Source organism: Cherax quadricarinatus, chromosome 37 (assembly GCF_038502225.1).
Source record: "Cherax quadricarinatus isolate ZL_2023a chromosome 37, ASM3850222v1, whole genome shotgun sequence".
Classification (NCBI taxonomy): Eukaryota; Metazoa; Arthropoda; class Malacostraca; order Decapoda; family Parastacidae; genus Cherax; species Cherax quadricarinatus.
In genome coordinates, this window is record NC_091328.1 from 147,646 (window position 1) to 168,127 (window position 20,482).

Consider the following 20,482-nt stretch of genomic DNA (forward strand, 5'->3'; position numbering starts at 1 on the left):
TAATTGAAAACTGCTGCATTTATGAAATGTCATAAAGCAAAGTGCTGTAAAGTGGGGCCTGCCTGTACTATATGGTGCTACAGTGTAATAGCATTAACCACACATTGATCAGAAATATGTTATGACTTTGCAAAGAAATGATTTGTTATGTTAGTAAATTTTTTCATGGAACTCAGTGAGTAACATTGATTTCTTAACATTTATTGTTTGGTATGCATAAGACAAAGGTAGAGCAGGCCAGTTCAGCGTTAAATGTTTGTCAGCTTCTGACTTAAGTACAGTATAATTATATTTTGCAAAGTTAATTCCAAAAGATAGTGATGCTAAATTGAGTTTAAAGTTTGGCTATGTTTTTTTCTGCATGTACACGATTCTCCTCCTGAAGGGAGAAACAAGATGACCATTGCAAGACACTTCCTAAATTACTGTGAGAAAGCCAATAAAAGAATTTATGCCAGCAATTGGTGTGGCTTACACATCCATTCTAGGCTCCTCTACATAGCAACTGACTGGGTAAATATTGAAGTTATTGTTCATTAAAACTGTAAAAAATTTCAGTGCAGACAGATTAGACTTTCAAGATTACATTATCTTGTTGCATATACATACTCCATTTTGTATGTCTATTTATGTCACCTGGAGACAAGTACAATCGAACGTAGATCTACGTTCAGAGTGCTATGCGAGCGAACGTAGATCTACGTTCAGAGTGCTACGCGAGCGAACGTAGATCTACGTTTGGACAGTTTAAGGGTTAAATATTATATAGTAGGGTATGCAGGGTAAGCAGAAATTATAAGGTTGAAATTATTCATAATTGGGGAAGAAAAAGAGTGGTTAACCCATAAACATTCCAAACGTATATATACATTTTTACCGTTAGTGCCCCAAACGTATATATACGTTTTATGTGTCCTACATTTAACATTGCCACGGTAAGCCTGAGTCGCCTAGACATGTGAGAATGGGTGTGAGCACTCACTGTGCACCATATTAAAATAATTGGGGATGCCTGGGTACCATATGCTCTTTTTTCCTATTAAAAAACAACAATGTTTTTTTTTTTTCTCAAAAAAGTTGGGGCAGTACGGTAGTGAACGTATATATACGTTTGGACTGTTTACAGGTTAAGGATTGAACATAAAAAGTTCCAGGAACAAAAAGAGTTAGAAATGTTTAGGTTTCAAGAAAAAAACAAAGAGAAGCAGTTTGCTTCTCAACAAGCCACAATAAATAGAGTAGAACCATTTAATTTGGACAAAGTCATAAAATTTGTGCCAGATTTCCTAGAGGAAGACCCAGACCAGTTTTTCCTGTTGTTTGAAAGACTGGCCAGATTCCAAGATTGGCCAGACAAGGAATGGGTGACATTAGTACAAACCCAGTTAATTGGTAAAGGGTTATGAGCAGTTAGTTCTCTAGAGGAATGGGACTTTTCTGATTATAATAAACTGATGGAGGTAGTTTTACTTGCTTATCAGATGTTGCCAGAAAGGTATCAGCACAAGTTTAGAGGACTAAAGTTTCAGGCAGGTCAGTTTTTGGTGGAATACAGTCAGAAGTTGTCGCTTATAAACACGTGGTGTCGCTCAAAAGGTGTGGTAGACAATTATGAGGGTGTACTTTCCATAATTTTGCTAGAGGATCTTTTGAGAAATGTTCCTCCTGACCTTAAGGTATACCTTGATGAGAAGGATCTTGATGATTTTAATCATGCTTTACAGCTGGGTGATAGATTTTTACCTAACCAAAAACTTGATAGTAGTTACCACCCAGAACTTATTAAGAAATTTCAGAAGTTTAAGCCACATTTTTCAGCCTCATAACCACCAGTTTTAATAACCGTAATTCTCCAGTACATGCCCAGGAAAGTTTTAAGTCAGCTGTCACAGGTCCAGGAATACATGGAACATGTAGTTAATGCTGGGGTTGTTACAGGTCAGAACCCTCAGTCTACGCTCTCTGCTGTTCAGAACATGATTCTCTTGGCAAATCAGAGACAAAACAAATCTAAGTAATCTTCAGTACTCGTAATGTTGCTGCAGATGAAGCTTACTTTTACAATGAAAACTCCACCTTGCATTACATTATAATGGTTGCACTAGGTAATATAGTAGTTTATCAAGATCAGCTTTGGTATAGGCACAGGGAAATTTGTCATTTTTCTTGATACAAGAGTTAAATGAGCAAAGACAGCATTTCATGTGATATAAATTGTGTACATATTTTCAGTGTACATAACCTGTAACTGTTTTGCATGATGGTAGGATTGCTGGTTTCTTTTTCTGTCTCATAAACACGCTAGATAACAGGGATATCTTGCTACTCCTACTTACACTTTGGTCACACTTCACAGACACGCACATGCATATATATATACATACATCTAGGTTTTTCTCCTTTTTCTAAATAGCTCTTGTTCTTCTTTATTTCTTCTATTGTCCATGGGGAACAATAGTCGTATGAGGCGACTAAAATGCTGGGAGCAATGGGCTAGTAACCCCTTCTCCTGTAGACATTTACTAAAAAAGAGAAGAAGAAAAAACTTTATAAAACTGTGGATGTAGTGCGGATGACAAGAAACAGATGATTGCTGATGTTATGAATGAAAAGAAGTTGGATGTCCTGGCCCTAAGCGAAACAAAGCTGAAGGGGGTAGGGGAGTTTCGGTGGGGGGAAATAAATGGAATTAAATCTGGAGTATCTGAGAGAGTTAGAGCAAAGGAAGGGGTAGCAGTAATGTTGAAGGATCAGTTATGGAAGGAGAAAAGAGAATATGAATGTGTAAATTCAAGAATTATGTGGATTAAAGTAAAGGTTGGATGCGAAAAGTGGGTCATAATAAGCGTGTATGCACCTGGAGAAGAGAGGAATGTAGAGGAGAGAGAGAGATTTTGGGAGATGTTAAGTGAATGTATAGGAGCCTTTGAACCAAGTGAGAGAGTAATTGTGGTAGGGGACCTGAATGCTAAAGTAGCAGAAACTTTTAGAGAGGGTGTGGTAGGTAAGTTTGGGGTGCCAGGTGTAAATGATAATGGGAGCCCTTTGATTGAACTTTGTATAGAAAGGGGTTTAATTATAGATAATACATATTTTAAGAAAAAGAGGATAAATAAGTATACAAGATATGATGTAGGGCAAAATGACAGTAGTTTGTTGGATTATGTATTGGTAGATAAAAGACGGTTGAGTAGACTTCAGGATGTACATGTTTATAGAGAGGCCACAGATATATCAGATCACTTTCTAGTTGTAGCTACACTGAGAGTAAAAGGTAGATGGGATACAAGGAGAATAGAAGCATCAGGGAAGAGAGAGGTGAAGGTTTATAAACTAAAAGAGGAGGCAGTTAGGGTAAGATATAAACAGCTATTGGAGGATAGATGGGCTAATGAGAGCATAGGCAATGGGGTCGAAGAGGTATGGGGTAGGTTTAAAAATGTAATGTTGGAGTGTTCAGCAGAAGTTTGTGGTTACAGGAAAGTGGGTGTGGGAGGGAAGAGGAGCGATTGGTGGAATAATGATGTAAAGAGAGTAGTAAGGGAGAAAAAGTTAGCATATGAGAAGATTTTACAAAGTAGAAGTGATGCAAGGAGGGAAGAGTATATGGAGAAAAAGAGAGAGGTTAAGAGAGTGGTGAAGCAATGTAAAAAGAGAGCAAATGAGAGAGTGGTTGAGATGTTATCAACAAATTTTGTTGAAAATAAGAAAAAGTTTTGGAGTGAGATTAACAAGTTAAGGAAGCCTAGAGAACAAATGGATTTGTCAGTTAAAAATAGGAGAGGAGAGTTATTAAATGGAGAGTTAGAGGTATTGGGAAGATGGAGAGAATATTTTGAGGAATTGTTAAATGTTGATGAAGATAGGGAAGCTGTGATTTCAAGTATAGGGCAAGAAGGAATAACATCTTGTAGGAGTGAGGAAGAGCCAGTTGTGAGTGTGGGGGAAGTTCGTGAGGCAGTAGGTAAAATGAAAGGGAGTAAGGCAGCTGGGATTGATGGGATAAAGATAGAAATGTTAAAAGCAGGTGAGGATATAGTTTTGGAGTGGTTGGTGCAATTATTTAATAAATGTATGGAAGAGGGTAAGGTACCTAGGGACTGGCAGAGAGCATGCATAGTTCCTTTGTATAAAGGCAAAGGGGACAAAAGAGTGTGCAAAAATTATAGGGGGATAAGTCTGTTGAGTATACCTGGTAAAGTGTATGGTAGAGTTATTATTGAAAGAATTAAGAGTAAGACGGAGAATAGGATAGCAGATGAACAAGGAGGCTTTAGGAAAGGTAGGGGGTGTGTGGACCAGGTGTTTACAGTGAAACATATAAGTGAACAGTATTTAGATAAGGCTAAAGAGGTCTTTGTGGCATTTATGGATTTGGAAAAGGCGTATGACAGGGTGGATAGGGGGGCAATGTGGCAGATGTTGCAGGTGTATGGTATAGGAGGTAGGTTACTGAAAGCAGTGAAGAGTTTTTACAAGGATAGTGAGGCTCAAGTTAGAGTATGTAGGAAAGAGGGAAATTATTTCCCAGTAAAAGTAGGCCTTAGACAAGGATGTGTGATGTCACCGTGGTTGTTTAATATATTTATAGATGGGGTTATAAGAGAAGTAAATGCGAGGGTCTTGGCAAGAGGCGTGGAGTTAAAAGATAAAGAATCACACACAAAGTGGGAGTTGTCACAGCTACTCTTTGCTGATGACACTGTGCTCTTGGGAGATTCTGAAGAGAAGTTGCAGAGATTGGTGGATGAATTTGGTAGGGTATGCAAAAGAAGAAAATTAAAAGTGAATACAGGAAAGAGTAAGGTTATGAGGATAACAAAAAGATTAGGTGATGAAAGATTGGATATCAGATTGGAAGGAGAGTATGGAGGAGGTGAATGTATTCAGATATTTGGGAGTGGACGTGTCAGCGGATGGGTCTATGAAAGATGAGGTGAATCATAGAAATGATGAGGGGAAAAGGGTGAGTGGTGCACTTAGGAGTCTGTGGAGACAAAGAACTTTGTCCTTGTAGACAAAGAGGGGAATGTATGAGAGTATAGTTTTACCAATGCTCTTATATGGGTGTGAAGCATGGGTGATGAATGTTGCAGCGAGGAGAAGGCTGGAGGCAGTGGAGATGTCATGTCTGAGGGCAATGTGTGGTGTGAATATAATGCAGAGAATTCGTAGTTTGGAAGTTAGGAAGAGGTGCGGGATTACCAAAAATGTTGTCCAGAGGGCTGAGGAAGGGTTGTTGAGGTGGTTCGGACATGTAGAGAGAATGGAGTGAAACAGAATGACTTCAAGAGTGTATCAGTCTGTAGTGGAAGGAAGGCGGGGTAGGGGTCGGCCTAGGAAAGGTTGGAGGGAGGGGGGTAAAGGAGGTTTTGTGTGCGAGGGACTTGGACTTCCAGCAGGCATGCGTGAGCGTGTTTGATAGGAGTGAATGGAGACAAATGGTTTTTAATACTTGACGTGCTGTTGGAGTGTGAGCAAAGTAACATTTATGAAGGAGTTCAGGGAAACCGGCAGGCCGGACTTGAGTCCTGGAGATGGGATGTACAGTGCCTGCACTCTGAAGGAGGGGTGTTAATGTTGCAATTTAAAAACTGTAGTGTAAAGCACCCTTCTGGCAAGACAGTGATGGAGTGAATGATGGTGAAAGTTTTTCTTTTTTGGGCTACCCTGCCTTGGTGGGAATCGGCCAGTGTGATAATAAAAAAAAATAATATGTAGGAAGAGCCCATTTCCCCAGGGACAAGGGCCCCAGCCTATGCCAAGTGGGCAGGGGGCTTTTTAACCTTATTACTGTACATATTACAATAAACAGGGACACCTGCAGCCATTTTACAGAAAATGCTTAGGGACCAGGCTGCAGCAGATGCTTGACGATTTTGTGAAAAACAAAAATTACACTGGTTATTTAACCCCTTGACTGTCGCGGTCATATATATACATCATGGGAGATACAGTGTTTGACGTATCTATACGCATAAATTCTAGCGGCTTCAAATCAAGTGGGAGAGGGCTGGTAGGCCTACATGAGAGAGAATGGGTCTCAGTGGTGGGTGTGCACCCTGTGAAAAAAATCTGGGACTCAGCGGTGCATTGTGGAAATGCCATCTTGGTAGTCCATTTTCACCATGCCTCACGGTAAGAAGTTCCTCACTCCTCAACGGATTGGAGGTCTTTTGTTCCCAAGTGATAGCTCAAACAGCGATGAAAGTGTCAGTGAAAGTGAATTCCCTGGTTTTGAAGTGGGTGTGACCGAAAAAAGTGCCCAGGATAACATAATTAGTGATGAAAACCCAGATGACCCACAACCTTCCATCTCCGTTGCTCGGCCGGCTTGTTCATGTTCACCTGTACCAGGACGAAAGAGGAAACTATTTGCCCTTGTACAAGACTCGGATGTGAGCAGTGTAAGTGACAGTGATAGTGATTTCAAGGTTATTGAAAGCAGTTCTAGTTGTGACAGTGAGGGTGAATATTCCCCAGTGAAGCGGCAGTATATACGACGTCGCATGCAGTCTGGTAGTGTGCCATATGCTCTTCCAAGAGGAAGGAGTACATCTCAGAGCACATCCCGTGGCCCTACACCATGACCTCATAGTGAAGATGACGATATTGTTACGATGGGTATCAATGATGCAAGTGAGGCAGCAGGCGATGGTGGTGATAGTGATGGTGGCACGAGTCATGTGACACCAGCAGCGGGCCACACTACTACCCGTGCTGCTGACTCTGCACAACTACAACCAGCCTCACCCGACCCCACACTCCCACAACAACCACAACCACATTACAATATCCAGAACCCACCAGCTGACCGCATCTGGGATTGGCAGCAAGATGACGAGTTTGTTTCCAATCCCCATGACTTTGATGGAGGACAAAGTGGAATACGGCCATCATGTACACTTGGGAACAATCCCACTGAACTGGAATGCTTTCAGTTGTTCTTCGATGAACCCCTGATGGACATTATTGTCAGGGAAAGCAATACATACTATAAGAACGCCATGGCAAACACTATTCTGTCACCAAGATCACGCCTACACCAGTGAAAGGACAGAACTGTGGCACAGATATATCTGTTCTTTGCCACAATAATGCTTATGCCACATGTGTATAAGCACAGTGTCAACACATACCGGGCGACAGACCGCCTCATTTCAACCCCTGCTTTCACTGACATTATACCAGTGAATAGATTTGTGTTACTGTTACGTATGTTACACTTTTCAGACAAAACATGGCCTGACAGAAGCGACAGGTTATATAAGATCAGACATGTGTTTATGTACCTGAAACAAAAGTGCTGTATGTATTTTTATCCCTTCAGGAAGCTTGTTATTGATGAGTCTTTGATTTTGCTCAAAGGAAGACTCTCATTCAAACAGTATATACCAAGCAAGAGGAAACGTTTTGGTATAAAGTTATTTGCTCTGTGTGGTTGCAAAACTGGTCTGGTTTTGGATATAATTATGTACACTGGCAGTAAAACATTGGAAGATACCAGAAAGTTACTGGGTATGTCTGGTGATGTGGTTAGAACAATGATGGAACCATATATTGGTAAGGGGCATATTTTATATACTGACAACTGGTTTCTTGCGAGTGAACATGACAGATGTGTGTGGCACAGTGCGTGGAAATCATAAACATATGCCTAGGTTCGATGCTGGCAGTCGTAGAGGTGAAGTGCAGGTGTTTGCTGCCAATGACATCATGGCATTTCGGTGGCATGACAAACGTGATGTCACACTGCTGACATCAGTTCACCGACATGAAATGGTAGACACTGGCAAGCAGAATAGAGAGACCAATGAACCCATTGTAAAACCTGCAGCTGTGATGGATTACAACCTCAATATGCTCTTAGTGGACAAATGTGACATGCAGATTGGGTTTGCTGACTGTGTTCGCAAGAGTTATAAGTGGTACATAAAACTGTTTTTCCATCTTCTTGACATTTCCATGCTGAATGCTTATAATATAAGTTGAAGACCAAGAACAAACCCAAATATGGTGAATTTTGTTTGTCAGTCATCAGACAAATAATATTCAAGTACCAAGGAACAACACCTGCAACAGACCAGCGCCCACGAAATTATCAACACGTCCTCTCGTCTGAGGCCTGGTGATCACTACCCCATACCCCTGCCTGCTACTACTGCCAAGAAAAATGCTCAGAAGAGGTGTTTTGTCTGTGGACATACCACAAAATGCCCACAAAAAACACAGAGACACTCGTTTTATGTGTGAGGAGTGTAAAACACCATTGTGCTTATACCCATGTTTCAAAGAATTCCACAAGCTGCAGCAGTTCTAGAAAAGTGTCCAGTGATTGTACATATGTATATATATTATAGAACAATCGTAATAAACAATTTTTTTCATTGTGTAAACAAGTTTTGGCAACATTATAATGGATCAGCCGGGCTGTGGCTCGTATGTTGGTTTGCGTGCAGCCAGCAGCAACAGCCTGGTTGATCAGGCTCTGATCCACCAGGAGGCCTGGTCTCAGACCGGGCCGCGGGGGCGTTGACCCCCGGAACTCTCTCCAGGTAATACGAGTGTTTTTGCTATAATTGTGTTACATTCAACGAGTGTATATTTGAACATTGCACAATAATTTGGTCTCACAGGCCACAAAAGTTATGTGAAAAAATAAAATAGTGAAAACAAGAAACCATCGAATACAAGTAAATCAAAGTTTACCGGGTGAGCGGCAGTCGCCGCTGTTGCCGTTCACAGATCATTTTCAGCAAACTTCACACCTCTATATCTCGGTAAGTACTGATGGGAAATTTTTTTTTTTTGGACTAAAACAATCAGAAAAATAATCTTAACATTTTCATAAGAAAAAATAATTTTTTTTTTTCGAATATTTTGCCACACCAGGAGACACTTCAGGATTGGGCCTTTCGACAGTCAAAGAGTTAAGTGTATGTAGTTGTGTAGGGGATAATGGTTCTCATGAAAGATGCTGTTTTTAGCATCAATGCTTTCAATTGTAGATGCAGTTCTGAGCCCATTGTAGAAACATGTTCTGTGTTGACCTTACCTTGGAAGAATTTTATCCAAAGCCAGACAATTAATTTTACGAGGAATTCTGGACATGGCCTCATAAATCTAGTGAAAAGTCCCTGCTCATGCCTTCCTTTTCTGGGTTAGCAGAAGATGTTTATGTTAAGGGGCACGATGGAGTGTGTGTCCTTAGGTCATACTACAAGGACATAAATTACAGTTCTTTGTCTGAACAAAGCCAATGAGAAGGAAGCCCACCAGAGTTGTGATGGTGTGTGGGACCCTTGTGAAGCAACAAGTCTGGTCGAAGGTGGTTCCAAGTGTGTCTTGCTTTCAAATGATTTGTTTTTTGTATCATCTGTAAATATTGTCCATATACAATGGAACCTCTGCTTATGAATTTAATCCATTCAGTGACCTTGTTCATATCCTGATTTGTTCATATGCTGGATTAATTTTCCTCATTTAAATTAACTGAAATGCCATTACAGTGGAACCTCTACTTGCGAGCGTGTCCACGTGCGAGTTTTTCCAAATATGAGCAGTCGATGGGTCGATTTTTTGCTTCCATACGCGAGCAAAATTTCCACAAGCGAGCAGACCTCAAGGCAGGTTCCTTGACACTGGTTAGGGACTCTTGCTCTTGATCTCGGGAATTGTATCTCATTTGTTTGTTGGACTATCTTATTGAAACTTGGGCAATGTATGATGGAAAGATGCTTCTTAACGTACACCAAAAATGAAAGAAATCTAAGCATAAATAATGGAGTACACTTCTCAGCAATTAGCCACCCCTTAGTGGTAATTTCAAATGGTTTTTATGGTTGTATTCTCATTTTTTTGGTCTCATTTGATAGAATGGAAGATATATTACAGAAATAGATATGATTTTGATTGCTTTCATTTATTTATTTTATTTATTTATTTATTTATTTATAATTTGAGCACACTTACAGAGGTACAAAAAAAAAATACAGATAAGAGCAGCATGCCAAAGCCACTTATACTATGCATAGCATTACGGGCTGGCTTAAAATTAACTTAAGATTAACTAAGCAATGATGAAATCAGTGAAAAACATTAATGTAAACTGATTACTATAAAGCACAAGTGAGTATTACAAAGACAGGTCATATGTGATATAATTGTGAGAAACATTTAAGATATACAATTTATAAGGTTCAGTTATTCAGTATTTATTTGGTTTTGGGTGAGTAAGTGATCTTTGAGAAGAGACTTGAATTTATAAACAGGTAGTGTTTCTTTTATATTAACAGGTAATGAATTCCAGATTTTAGGGCCTTTTATGTGCATTGAGTTTTTGCATAGCGTGAGATGGACACGAGGAATATCAAAGAGTGATCTGTGCCTTGTGTTATGGTCATGTGTTCTGTTGAGGTTGGCAAGGAGATGTTTGAGGGGAGGGTTAATATCAGAGTTGAGTGTTCTATGTATGTAATAGGTGCAGTAATAAGTATGGATGTTTTGTATGGTGAGTAGGTTGAGTGTATTGAATATTGGTGGAGTGTGCTGCCTGTAGTGAGAATTTGTTATCATTCTAACTGCAGCCTTTTGTTGGGTAATTAGTGGTCTGAGATGGTTACTTGTTGTTGAGCCCCATGCACAAATTCCATAGGTGAGATAGGGGTAAATAAGAGAGTGATATAGGGCCAGGAGGGCTGACTGTGGAGCATAGTACCGTATCTTCGATAGTATGCCTACAGTCTTGGAAATTTTCTTAGAAATTTGTTGTATATGTGTATGAAATTTGAGTCTATTATCAAGGTGGATTCCTAAGAATTTTCCCTCTGTTAGCTTTGTGATAGGTGATCCGTTTATCATTATGTTAAGAGGGACATCTGTAGCTCTGTTACCAAACTGAATGAAGTAGGTTTTGTCAATGTTTAGTGTAAGTTTGTTAGTACTCATCCAGGTAGATATTTTCTGTAATTCGGTATTTACAGTATTGGCTAGCGTGACTGGGCTCGGGTGGGAGAAGACGTATGTTGTGTCATCAGCAAATAGTGTGGGTTTGAGTAATTGAGAAGCATTTGGTAGGTCATTTATGTATAGGAGAAAGAGAAGAGGGCCAAGGACACTTCCCTGTGGGACACCAACTGTAATTGGTTGTGCAGAAGAGTTTGCCCCATTTGCGTACACATATTGGCTTCTGTTGCTGAGGTATGACTTGAGGTAGTTGAGGGAGTGCCCTCTTATACCATAGTGTGATAATTTTACGTGGAGCAAGTCATGGTCAACTGTATCAAAAGCTTTACGTAAGTCAATGAAGATCCCCAGTGGGACTTCTTTTTTCTCTATTGCAGTGTATATATGTTCTAGCATGTGTATAATAGCATCATTAGTATTTTTATTAGGCCTGAATCCAAATTGGCAGGGGTTGAGTATGTTTTGGGAGATAAGGTAGGAGTAGATTCGTTTATGAATTAATTTTTCGAAGATTTTTGAGAGAGGGTGTAAGTTGGATATTGGCCTATAGTTATTCAACTCTGTTTGGTCTCCTCCTTTGTGGATCGGGGTGACCCTTGCTATTTTGAGTACTGTAGGGAAGGTGGAGGATTCAATGGATTTGTTAAAGAGTGTTGCAATGATTGGTGATAGCACTTGTGACACTTTTTTGTATATAAAGGGTGGTAAGGTATTTAAATCTCCTGCCTTGTTTTTTAGTGCGTTGATAATAAGGGAGACTTCGTATGGGTTAGTCGGAGCTAGGAACAGTGTGTTCGGGTAGTTGCCGGTGAGGTAGTCATTTGGTGGGGTATCTGAGCTTGGGATTTTATTGGCAAGGTTTTGTCCTATAGTGGAGAAGAAATCATTGAGTCTGTTTGCTGTTTCTGTTGGTGGGAGTTGGGGTTCATCTGATTTTGCTAATTTTATTTCGCTATTTCGTGATATCTTTTTTGTTCCCAGAATTTCTGATAGGGTTTTCCAGGTCTTTTTTATATCACCTCGTAAGTTGGATAATCTGTTCTCATAATACAATTTTTTTGCCCTTCTTATCAGGCTGGTTAGGATTGACGAGTAACGTTTTGTTTGGTCTCTGGTTATGTGACCCATTCTGTACTGTTTTTCATATTGGTGTTTTGTATTTATGGATTTGAGAATGCTGGGTGTTAGCCAGGGACTGTTCAGTCTCTTAGCTGTCATCTGCTTAGTTTTTTTAGGGCAGTGCTTGTTATAGAGGTATTGAGTCTTTTTTAGAAAATTATTAATACATTCGTCAATATCTGTATTGATTTCTAGCTCAGTGTGCCAATCAATGTTTGCTAATGCTGTTGTGAAGTTATTAATGGCTGCCTCATTGTGAAGTCTGAAGGTGACTTTAGTAGTGTCTTGGGGTAATTTACCAAGAGTTGTTATGAGGAAAGTAGGGTAGTGGTCTGTGGTATTATCTGTAATTATGCCTGATTTTAAAGGGGATATGGTGTTGGTCCAGATGTGGTCAAGTAGGGAAACACTAGTCTCTGTAACTCTTGTAGGTTTTGTTACTGTTGGTAGCAACATACAGTTACTCATTGTGTTTGTGAATTCAGTAACGTGTGGGTCCTGGTCTTGCAGGAGATTTATATTGAAGTCACCTGAGAGTAGTAAGTGATCTTTGTTCATGCGTGCATCAGTTATCATACTTCCTAGGTTTTGACTAAATTGGCTAATGTTTGACTGTGGAACTCTGTAGATGTTTATCAATGTGAGAGGTTTTTGTAGGTATTTGGATTTGAATTTGGCTATTATATATTCCCCATGTTCATCTCTTGTGCAAGTATTAGTGATACATTCTAGTTGGTCTGAGTAGTATATGGCTGTGCCACCCCCTTGTTGGTCTGGCCTACAGTTGTGTATGGCTGTGTAACCAGGAATGGTATAGACATCTGTAGTATCAGGCTTTAGCCAGGTTTCAGTTAGTGTAATGATGGACATATTGGCATGTAAGGAATTTAGTAATGCTATGAGGTCATCGTAATGCTTGCTTAAAGATCTGATATTGTAGTTAAAGATAGTTATGTTGTTGTTGGCACTGAGAAGTGCCTTTGATTGTTCTGCAGTGTAGTAATTACAGTAACTGTTTGATTCATTTAAGTCATTAAATAAGAGGTTGGTATCTGGATCAATGCTTGTAATCATAAGATTTGTAGTGAATCTATAGTTAGAATTAAGTATAAAACAAAGTAAATAGTCTTAAGCTAAAAAATAGCACCTGAATTATTTAACAAATGTAAAATAATGGGCTAAGGTATTTTTTTTTTTTTTTTTTTTTTTTAAGCTAAAATAAAGGAGACAATATAAAAGGGACTAGTACAAATAAAGTGATGATCAAATAATGGAGCTTGGGAATATGATAGTAGGTAGTACTATAAAATAAATGAGCTTTGGAATATAATGCCAAAATTGTGAACTTGTTCTACTTTAGCACCTGAGAATAGCACCTTTGATTATTTTAACAATTGTGAATGTATAAGCTAGGGTAGTTATATAAAGCTAAAATAAAGGAGAAAATATATAAGGGACTAAAATTAAGTAATGGTAAACAAAGTTAAATGGACAGATGGTCACTATGAAATAATATTGGTTTAGGAGTAAGATCTGATTTGTAATATTAGATAAATTGAGCAGTTTATTGCACAATAAAAGTAAAAAAAAATGAGGTAGTTGGTACTAGCTAGCAAAAGATAGTTTTGGTACTTGCAAAAAAGTAATTGGAATATACACTAATTGAATATACAATGTAAAGTGACTAAAAAAACAAGTAGTGATAAACAAAATTAAATGGACAGGTAAGAAAAAATGAATATTATTAATTTGGAGTAAGATTTGACTTTTAATTTAAAATTATGAGCAATTAATAGCAGTAAGAAAGTTATAGAGTATTGGAGGTAGTTGGCATTAGCTAGTGATGAAAAATAATAAAAATAATAATGTACAATATGATAGTAACGTACACTATATGCACCACACGTATATATGTATTAAGGGCACTTATTTAATCTGTTACAGAAATGTCAGCTTTTCTAAGGAAGGTAGAGAAATCATGTTCGTTTGAGATGGTATATTGTTGTCCTGTTGATGTTTTCCTTACTAGTATTTTCCCATCTCGCGTGAAACACTGATGTATTTTGTTTTCCTGTTTAAGTTTTCTCAGCCTGAACAGAAGGTTTTGACGTTTTTTTGTTAGACACTCATTTATGTACACTCCATTTTTCATTGTAATTGCTGATTTAATTAGGTCCTTTCTTTTATCGTATGAATGAAGTCGGATCATTATACTGTGTTTACTTCCTGGTTTTCCTAACAAACGTGTTTCTTTGATTTCATTGTTTTGCACGATGACTTGTACGTGGTTCTGTATTATCCTGATAGCAGTTTCTTTGCACTGTGCTTGTGTTATGTCACTAGGAATGTGTGGACTGTTTATTATAACTGCATCAGACAACTTATCTTGTTCAGTTTTGTCGTCTTGGAAATCAAGGTATTCATTTAGTCGAGTGTGCATGTTCAGATTCCAGTCCTTGATTGCTTCTTCAACCTTCATATTTATTGTTGTTATTTGTTCAGTGTGACTGGCTATAGCTGCTTTTAGAGTATTTTCTGTATCAACACTTCCCGATGTAATCTTCTCTTCAAGGTTTTGGATCTTATTCTCGAGGTTGGTTATCTTGGAATCTCGTCGCTCGAGTGCTGCTTTGATATCTTTGATTTCATTTTCTAGAGCAACGATGTAGTCCTTGATATTGTCAGGAATAATCGTACCTGAGTTATCATGGATGAATCCTTTGAAGGGAGTGGAGTTGGAGGGGGAGTCAGCCATGTTTGTTGTTGTTGTTGTTGTTCCTTGGGTGGCGGCGGAGAGAGGGGTTGATGATACACTGGCGTCCTGCTGGGTAGACAAGTTGAGTTCTAGGGTCCTTGCTGTTATTCTTTTATTACTGGTGTTGTGTCTTCTGCGATATCCTTTCATAGTATCACTGAAGTAGATACTGTGTAGCAATGGAGGAGAAGGCTTGTTTTCTCGGAGCTTGGGTTAAGTGGTTGTCTGGCAGCGGAGGCAGTGTTTGGGTTAGCAGGGCTGTCTTCCTTAGATCTTCTAATTTTGTCAAGATTTGGGTTACATTCTTAGTATTCTTGGGTCATGTTGTGGTCTACGTGGGTTCATGTAGTTGAACTTTCACTTAGGCCATCACAAGTTTTGATGGGCGATGTTTTTTTGAGAAAGAAGAGCTGGTAGGATACCGTTGCTGCCGCTGCCGCTGTTAGACACCGAAAAGTGCCTTGAAATTGAGCTCAACCTAGGAGAAATGGTCCATTGCTTGGCTGTTTCAGAGTAAACAAATGACGTCACTGTCCATTCCAATATGCAGTCATGAATGGGTTGACATATTTATACAATTATTACAATAAGGAATAACAGTAAATCTTATATTTTTTGTGTGAATAAAAATTACAAATAATATAATAATAATAATGATAATAATAATAATATATATGTAATATGTATAATAATAATACATATATAATAATAATGTACTACATATAATAATTATAATAATAGACGGCTTCAAAAGGCCGTCACTAGATGGCAGTGTTTACCGCAACAAAGAGGGAGCGGTTGTGGTCGCCTCCACCTGTTACATAATGACATATTTTATTCATTCTAGAGTATATATAGTGTTTCTATGTTATTTATATTGTTTGTTATGTCATATTAGATGAACTTTGATATACAAATAAGCCGTATAGATGATATTAGCGAAATTATTCATGAAGTATTTTGCCCAGTCTCCAGACAAACTCTTGTCCACCGCCGACATCACCCATACCACTACATGAATGGCATATTTTATTCATTTTAGAGAATATATCAGGTTTCTATGTTATTTATATTGTTTATTATGTCATATTAGATGAAGTGAGATAGATAAATAAGCCGTAGAGTTGATATTAGCGAAATTATGGAAGTACAGAATTCCACTGGAATGGATTAATTGCATTTCAGTAAATTTAAATGAGGAAAATTGACTCTGCGAACGAGCAAACCCAGTTGCGAGCAAGGTCATGGAACAGATTAAACTCGCAAGTAGAGGTTCCACTGTAATTCGTTCCGTGGGAATTCCTGCTGTCAGGAGGCATGACAAAATAGTACTTTAGTATAATGCTTCGGCTTTTTTATTTATCACAATTCATCTAATATGACATAAACAATATTAACAACATAGAAACATGATATATACTCTAGAATGAATAAAATAGGCCATAATGTGGCAAGTGATGGCAATGCCGGCAGTGGCAGAAAGCATCCACCATTTATTCTCCCACTTTAGTATCTTCCCAGTCCATATCCCCACACCTAGCTTGTGTGTATCTGTGATTAGTGGTGAGGTTGTTATGTATGTAACCACTGGTGTGGTCAAGACAGATGTATATATAGGTGAAGACGTGATCACTGTGGCCACGGTGGTGGTGGCTTTCAGCTGCCTAACTCTCTGCTACTCCTCATTTTCTGCTGCTGCCTCACTCTGCTGCTGCCTCACTCTGTTGCTGCTTCACCCTCTGCTGTTGCCTCACTCTCTGCTGCTGCTTCACTTTCTGCTGCTGCCTCACTGCTGCTGCCTCAGTCTGCTGCTGCCTCACTCTCTGCTGCTGCCTCACTCTGCTGCTGCCCCACTCTGCTGCTGCCTCACTCTGCTGCTGTTTCACTCTCTGCTGCTGCCTCACTCTGCTGCTGCCCCACTCTACTGCTGCCTCACTCTGCTTCTACCTCACTCTGCTGCTGCTTCACTCTCTGCTGCTTCACTCTCTGCTGCTGCCTCACTCTGCTGCTGCCTCACTCTGCTGCTGCTTCACTCTCTGCTGCTGCCTCACTCTGCTGCTGCTTCACTCTCTGCTGCTGCCTCACTCTGCTGCTGCTTCACTCTCTGCTGCTGCCTCACTCTGCTGCTGCCTCACTCTGCTGCTGCCCCACTCTGCTGCTGCCTCACTCTGCTGCTGCCTCACTCTGTTGCTGTTTCACTCTTTGCTGCTGCCTCACTGTGCTGCTGCCTCACTCTGCTGCTGCCTCACTCTGCTGCTGCCTCACTCTGTTGCTGTTTCACTCTTTGCTGCTGCCTCACTGTGCTGCTGCCTCACTCTGCTGCTGCCTCACTGTGCTGCTGCTGCACTCTCTGCTGCTGCCTCACTCTGCTGCTGCTTCACTCTCTGCTGCTGCCTCACTCTGCTGCTGCCTCATTCTGCTGCTGCCTCACTCTGCTGCTGCTTCACTCTCTGCTGCTGCCTCACTCTGCTGCTGCCTCATTCTGCTGCTGCTTCACTCTCTGCTGCTGCCTCACTCTGCTGCTGCCTCAGTCTGCTGCTGCTTCACTCTGCTGTTGCCTCACTCTCTGCTGCTGCCTCACTGCTGTTGCCTCACTCTGCTGCTGCCTCACTCTGCTGCTGCTGCTTCACTCTGCTGCTGCCTCACTCTCTGCTGTTGCCTCACTCTGCTGCTGCCTCACTCTGTTGCTGCTTCACTCTCTGCTGCTGCCTCACTCTTCTGCTGCCTCACTCTGCTGCTGCTTCACTCTCTGCTGCTGCCTCACTCTGCTGCTGCCTCACTCTCTGCTACTGCCTCACTGCTGTTGCCCCACTCTACTGCTGCCTCACTCTGCTGCTGCCTCACTCTGTTGCTGCTTCACTCTCTGCTGCTGCCTCACTCTGCTGCTGTCTCACTCTCTGCTGCTGCCTCACACTGCTGCTGCCCCACTCTGCTGCTGCCTCACTCTTCTGCTGCCTCACTTTCTGCTGCTGCCTCACTCTGCTGCTGCCCCATTCTGCTGCTGCCTCACTCTGCTGCTACCTCACTCTGCTGCTTCTTCACTCTCTGCTGCTGCCTCACTCTGCTGCTGCCTCACTCTGCTGCTGCTTCACTCTCTGCTGCTGCCCCACTCTGCTGCTGCTTCATTCTGCTGCTGCCTCACTCAGCTGCTGCCTCACTCTGCTGCTGCTTCACTCTCTGCTGCTGCCTCACTCTGCTGCTGCTTCACTCTCTGCTGCTGCCTCACTCTGCTGCTGCCCCACTTTGCTGCTGCCTCGCTCTGCTGCTGTTTCACTCTGCTGCTGCCTTACTCTGCTGCTGCTTCACTCTCTGCTGCTGCCTCACTCTGCTGCTGCCTCACTCTGCTGCTGCTACAGTCTCTGCTGCTGCCTCACTCTGCTGCTACTTCACTCTCTGCTGCTGCCTCACTCTGCTGCTGCTTCACTCTCTGCTGCTGCCTCACTCTGCTGCTGCCCCACTCTACTGCTGCCTCACTCTGCTTCTACCTCATTCTGCTGCTGCTTCACTCTGCTGCTGCCTCACTCTGCTGCTGCTTCACTCTCTGCTGCTGCCCCACTCTGCTGCTCCTTCACTCTCTGCTGCTGCCTCACTCTGCTGCTGCTTCACTCTCTGCTGCTGCCTCACTCTGCTGCTGCCTCACTCTGCTGCTGCCTCACTCTGCTGCTGCCTCACTCTGTTGCTGTTTCACTCTTTGCTTCTGCCTCACTGTGCTGCTGCCTCACTCTACTGCTGCCTCACTGTGCTGCTGCTGCACTCTCTGCTGCTGCCTCACTCTGCTGCTGCTTCACTCTCTGCTGCTGCCTCACTCTGCTGCTGCCTCACTCTGCTGCTGCCTCACTCTGCTGCTGCCTCACTCTGCTGCTGCCTCACTCTGCTGCTGCTTCACTCTCTGCTGCTGCCTCACTCTGCTGCTGCCTCACTCTGCTGCTGCCCCACTCTGCTGCTGCCTCACTCTGCTGCTGCCTCACTCTGCTGCTGTTTCATCTTTCCTGCTGCCTCACTCTGCTGCTGCTTCACTCTCTGCTGCTGCCTCACTCTGCTGCTGCCTCACTCTGCTACTGCCTCACTCTGCTGCTGCCTCACTCTGCTGCTGCTATACTCTCTGCTGCTGCCTCACTCTGCTGCTGCCTCACTGTGCTGCTACTTCACTCTCTGCTGCTGCCTCACTCTGCTGCTGCCTCACTCTGCTGCTGCCCCACTCTGCTGCTGCCTCACTCTGCTGCTGCCTCACTCTGCTGCTGTTTCATCTTTCCTGCTGCCTCACTCTGCTGCTGCTTCACTCTCTGCTGCTGCCTCACTCTGCTGCTGCCTCACTCTGCTGCTGCCTCACTCTGCTGCTGCCTCACTCTGCTGCTGCCTCACTCTGCTGCTGCTTCACTCTCTGCTGCTGCCTCACTCTGCTGCTGCCTCACTCTGCTGCTGCTTCACTCTCTGCTGCTGCCTCACTCTGCTGCTGCTTCACTCTCTGCTGCTGCCTCACTCTGCTGCTGCCTCACTCTGCTGCTGCTTCACTGCTACTGCTTCACTCTCTGCTGCTGCCTCACTCTGCTGCTGCTTCACTCTCTGCTGCTGCCTCACTCTGCTGCTGCTTCACTCTCTGCTGCTGCCTCACTCTGCTGCTGCTTCACTCTCTGCTGCTGCCTCACTCTGCTGCTGCCCCACTCTGCTGCTTCACTCTCTGCTGCTGCCTCACTCTCTGCTGCTGCTTCACTCTCTGCTGCTGCCTCACTCTGCTGCTGCCTCACTGCTGCTGCTTCACTCTCTGGTGCTGCCTCACTCTGCTGCTGCTTCACTCTCTGCTGCTGCCTCACTCTGCTGCTGCTTCACTCTCTGCTGCTGCCTCACTCTGCTGCTGCTTCACTCTCTGCTGCTGCCTCACTCTGCTGCTGCCTCACTCTGCTGCTGCCTCACTCTGCTGCTGCTTCACTCTGCTGCTTTCTTCTTCATTTCTCTACCTCTTTTTCATAATTTCTAGTCGCTTCCTGAGCTTCTTGCTGATTGTATGTTAATACTGTTTCTTCAGGTGAGGTATTCTTTAAGAAATTTGTTAGGTTAAACACAAAATTTTTCATCCCAATGGTCTGCAGCAGTCACTCAGAGCGACATATACATCTACCTTCTTTTCCTTATGACCCTTGGTTGGCACCGAGATAATCGTGGTCTCACAGTAGCTACAGCCACACATAGGGTTACCTTGGTTGGCACCGAGATAATCGTGGTCTCACAGTAGCTACAGCCACACATAGGGTTACCTTGGTTGACACCAAGATAGTTGTGGTCTCACAGTAGCTACAGCCACACATAGGGTTACCTTGGTTGGCACCGAGATAGTCTTGGTCTCACAGTAGCTACAGCCACACATAGGGTTACCAATTTGTATTTGAAGCATTTGACACCAAAATATGAAAAAAATTATGAAAAATGTCTAAAAATGACGACATATTATTATTACTATTATATTATATAATTATTATTATATTTATTATTATTTTATTGTTATTACATTATTATTATTATTATTATTATTATTATTATTATTAATTTAAGGAACTGAAGCACAGATTCAATTTCCTAGATCAAGAGCCCTTCACCATGTACGTACTACCACTGCTAATAATAATAATATATCTGGACATGATACAT

General features: G+C 41.8%; 1 protein-coding gene across 9 annotated transcripts in view; it reads left to right on the forward strand.

Moving 5' to 3' along the window:
• Positions 1-252: 252 nt before the first annotated feature.
• Positions 253-20,482, forward strand: part of LOC138851041 (FH1/FH2 domain-containing protein 3-like) — a 57,884-nt gene continuing 37,654 nt past the window's right edge. For 5 of the 9 annotated variants that reach the window (XM_070091752.1, XM_070091751.1, XM_070091750.1 and 2 more), the window contains exon 1: positions 266-513. Coding sequence is in view for 3 of the 9 variants with exons in the window: in XM_070091749.1 (XP_069947850.1) it covers positions 397-513 (117 nt within the window). In the remaining 6 variants the exon portion in view is untranslated. Of the gene's footprint in view, positions 514-20,482 lie in introns of all 9 variants that reach the window. The other 4 variants (XR_011392843.1, XM_070091749.1, XM_070091746.1 and 1 more) reach the window with 4 other exon arrangements.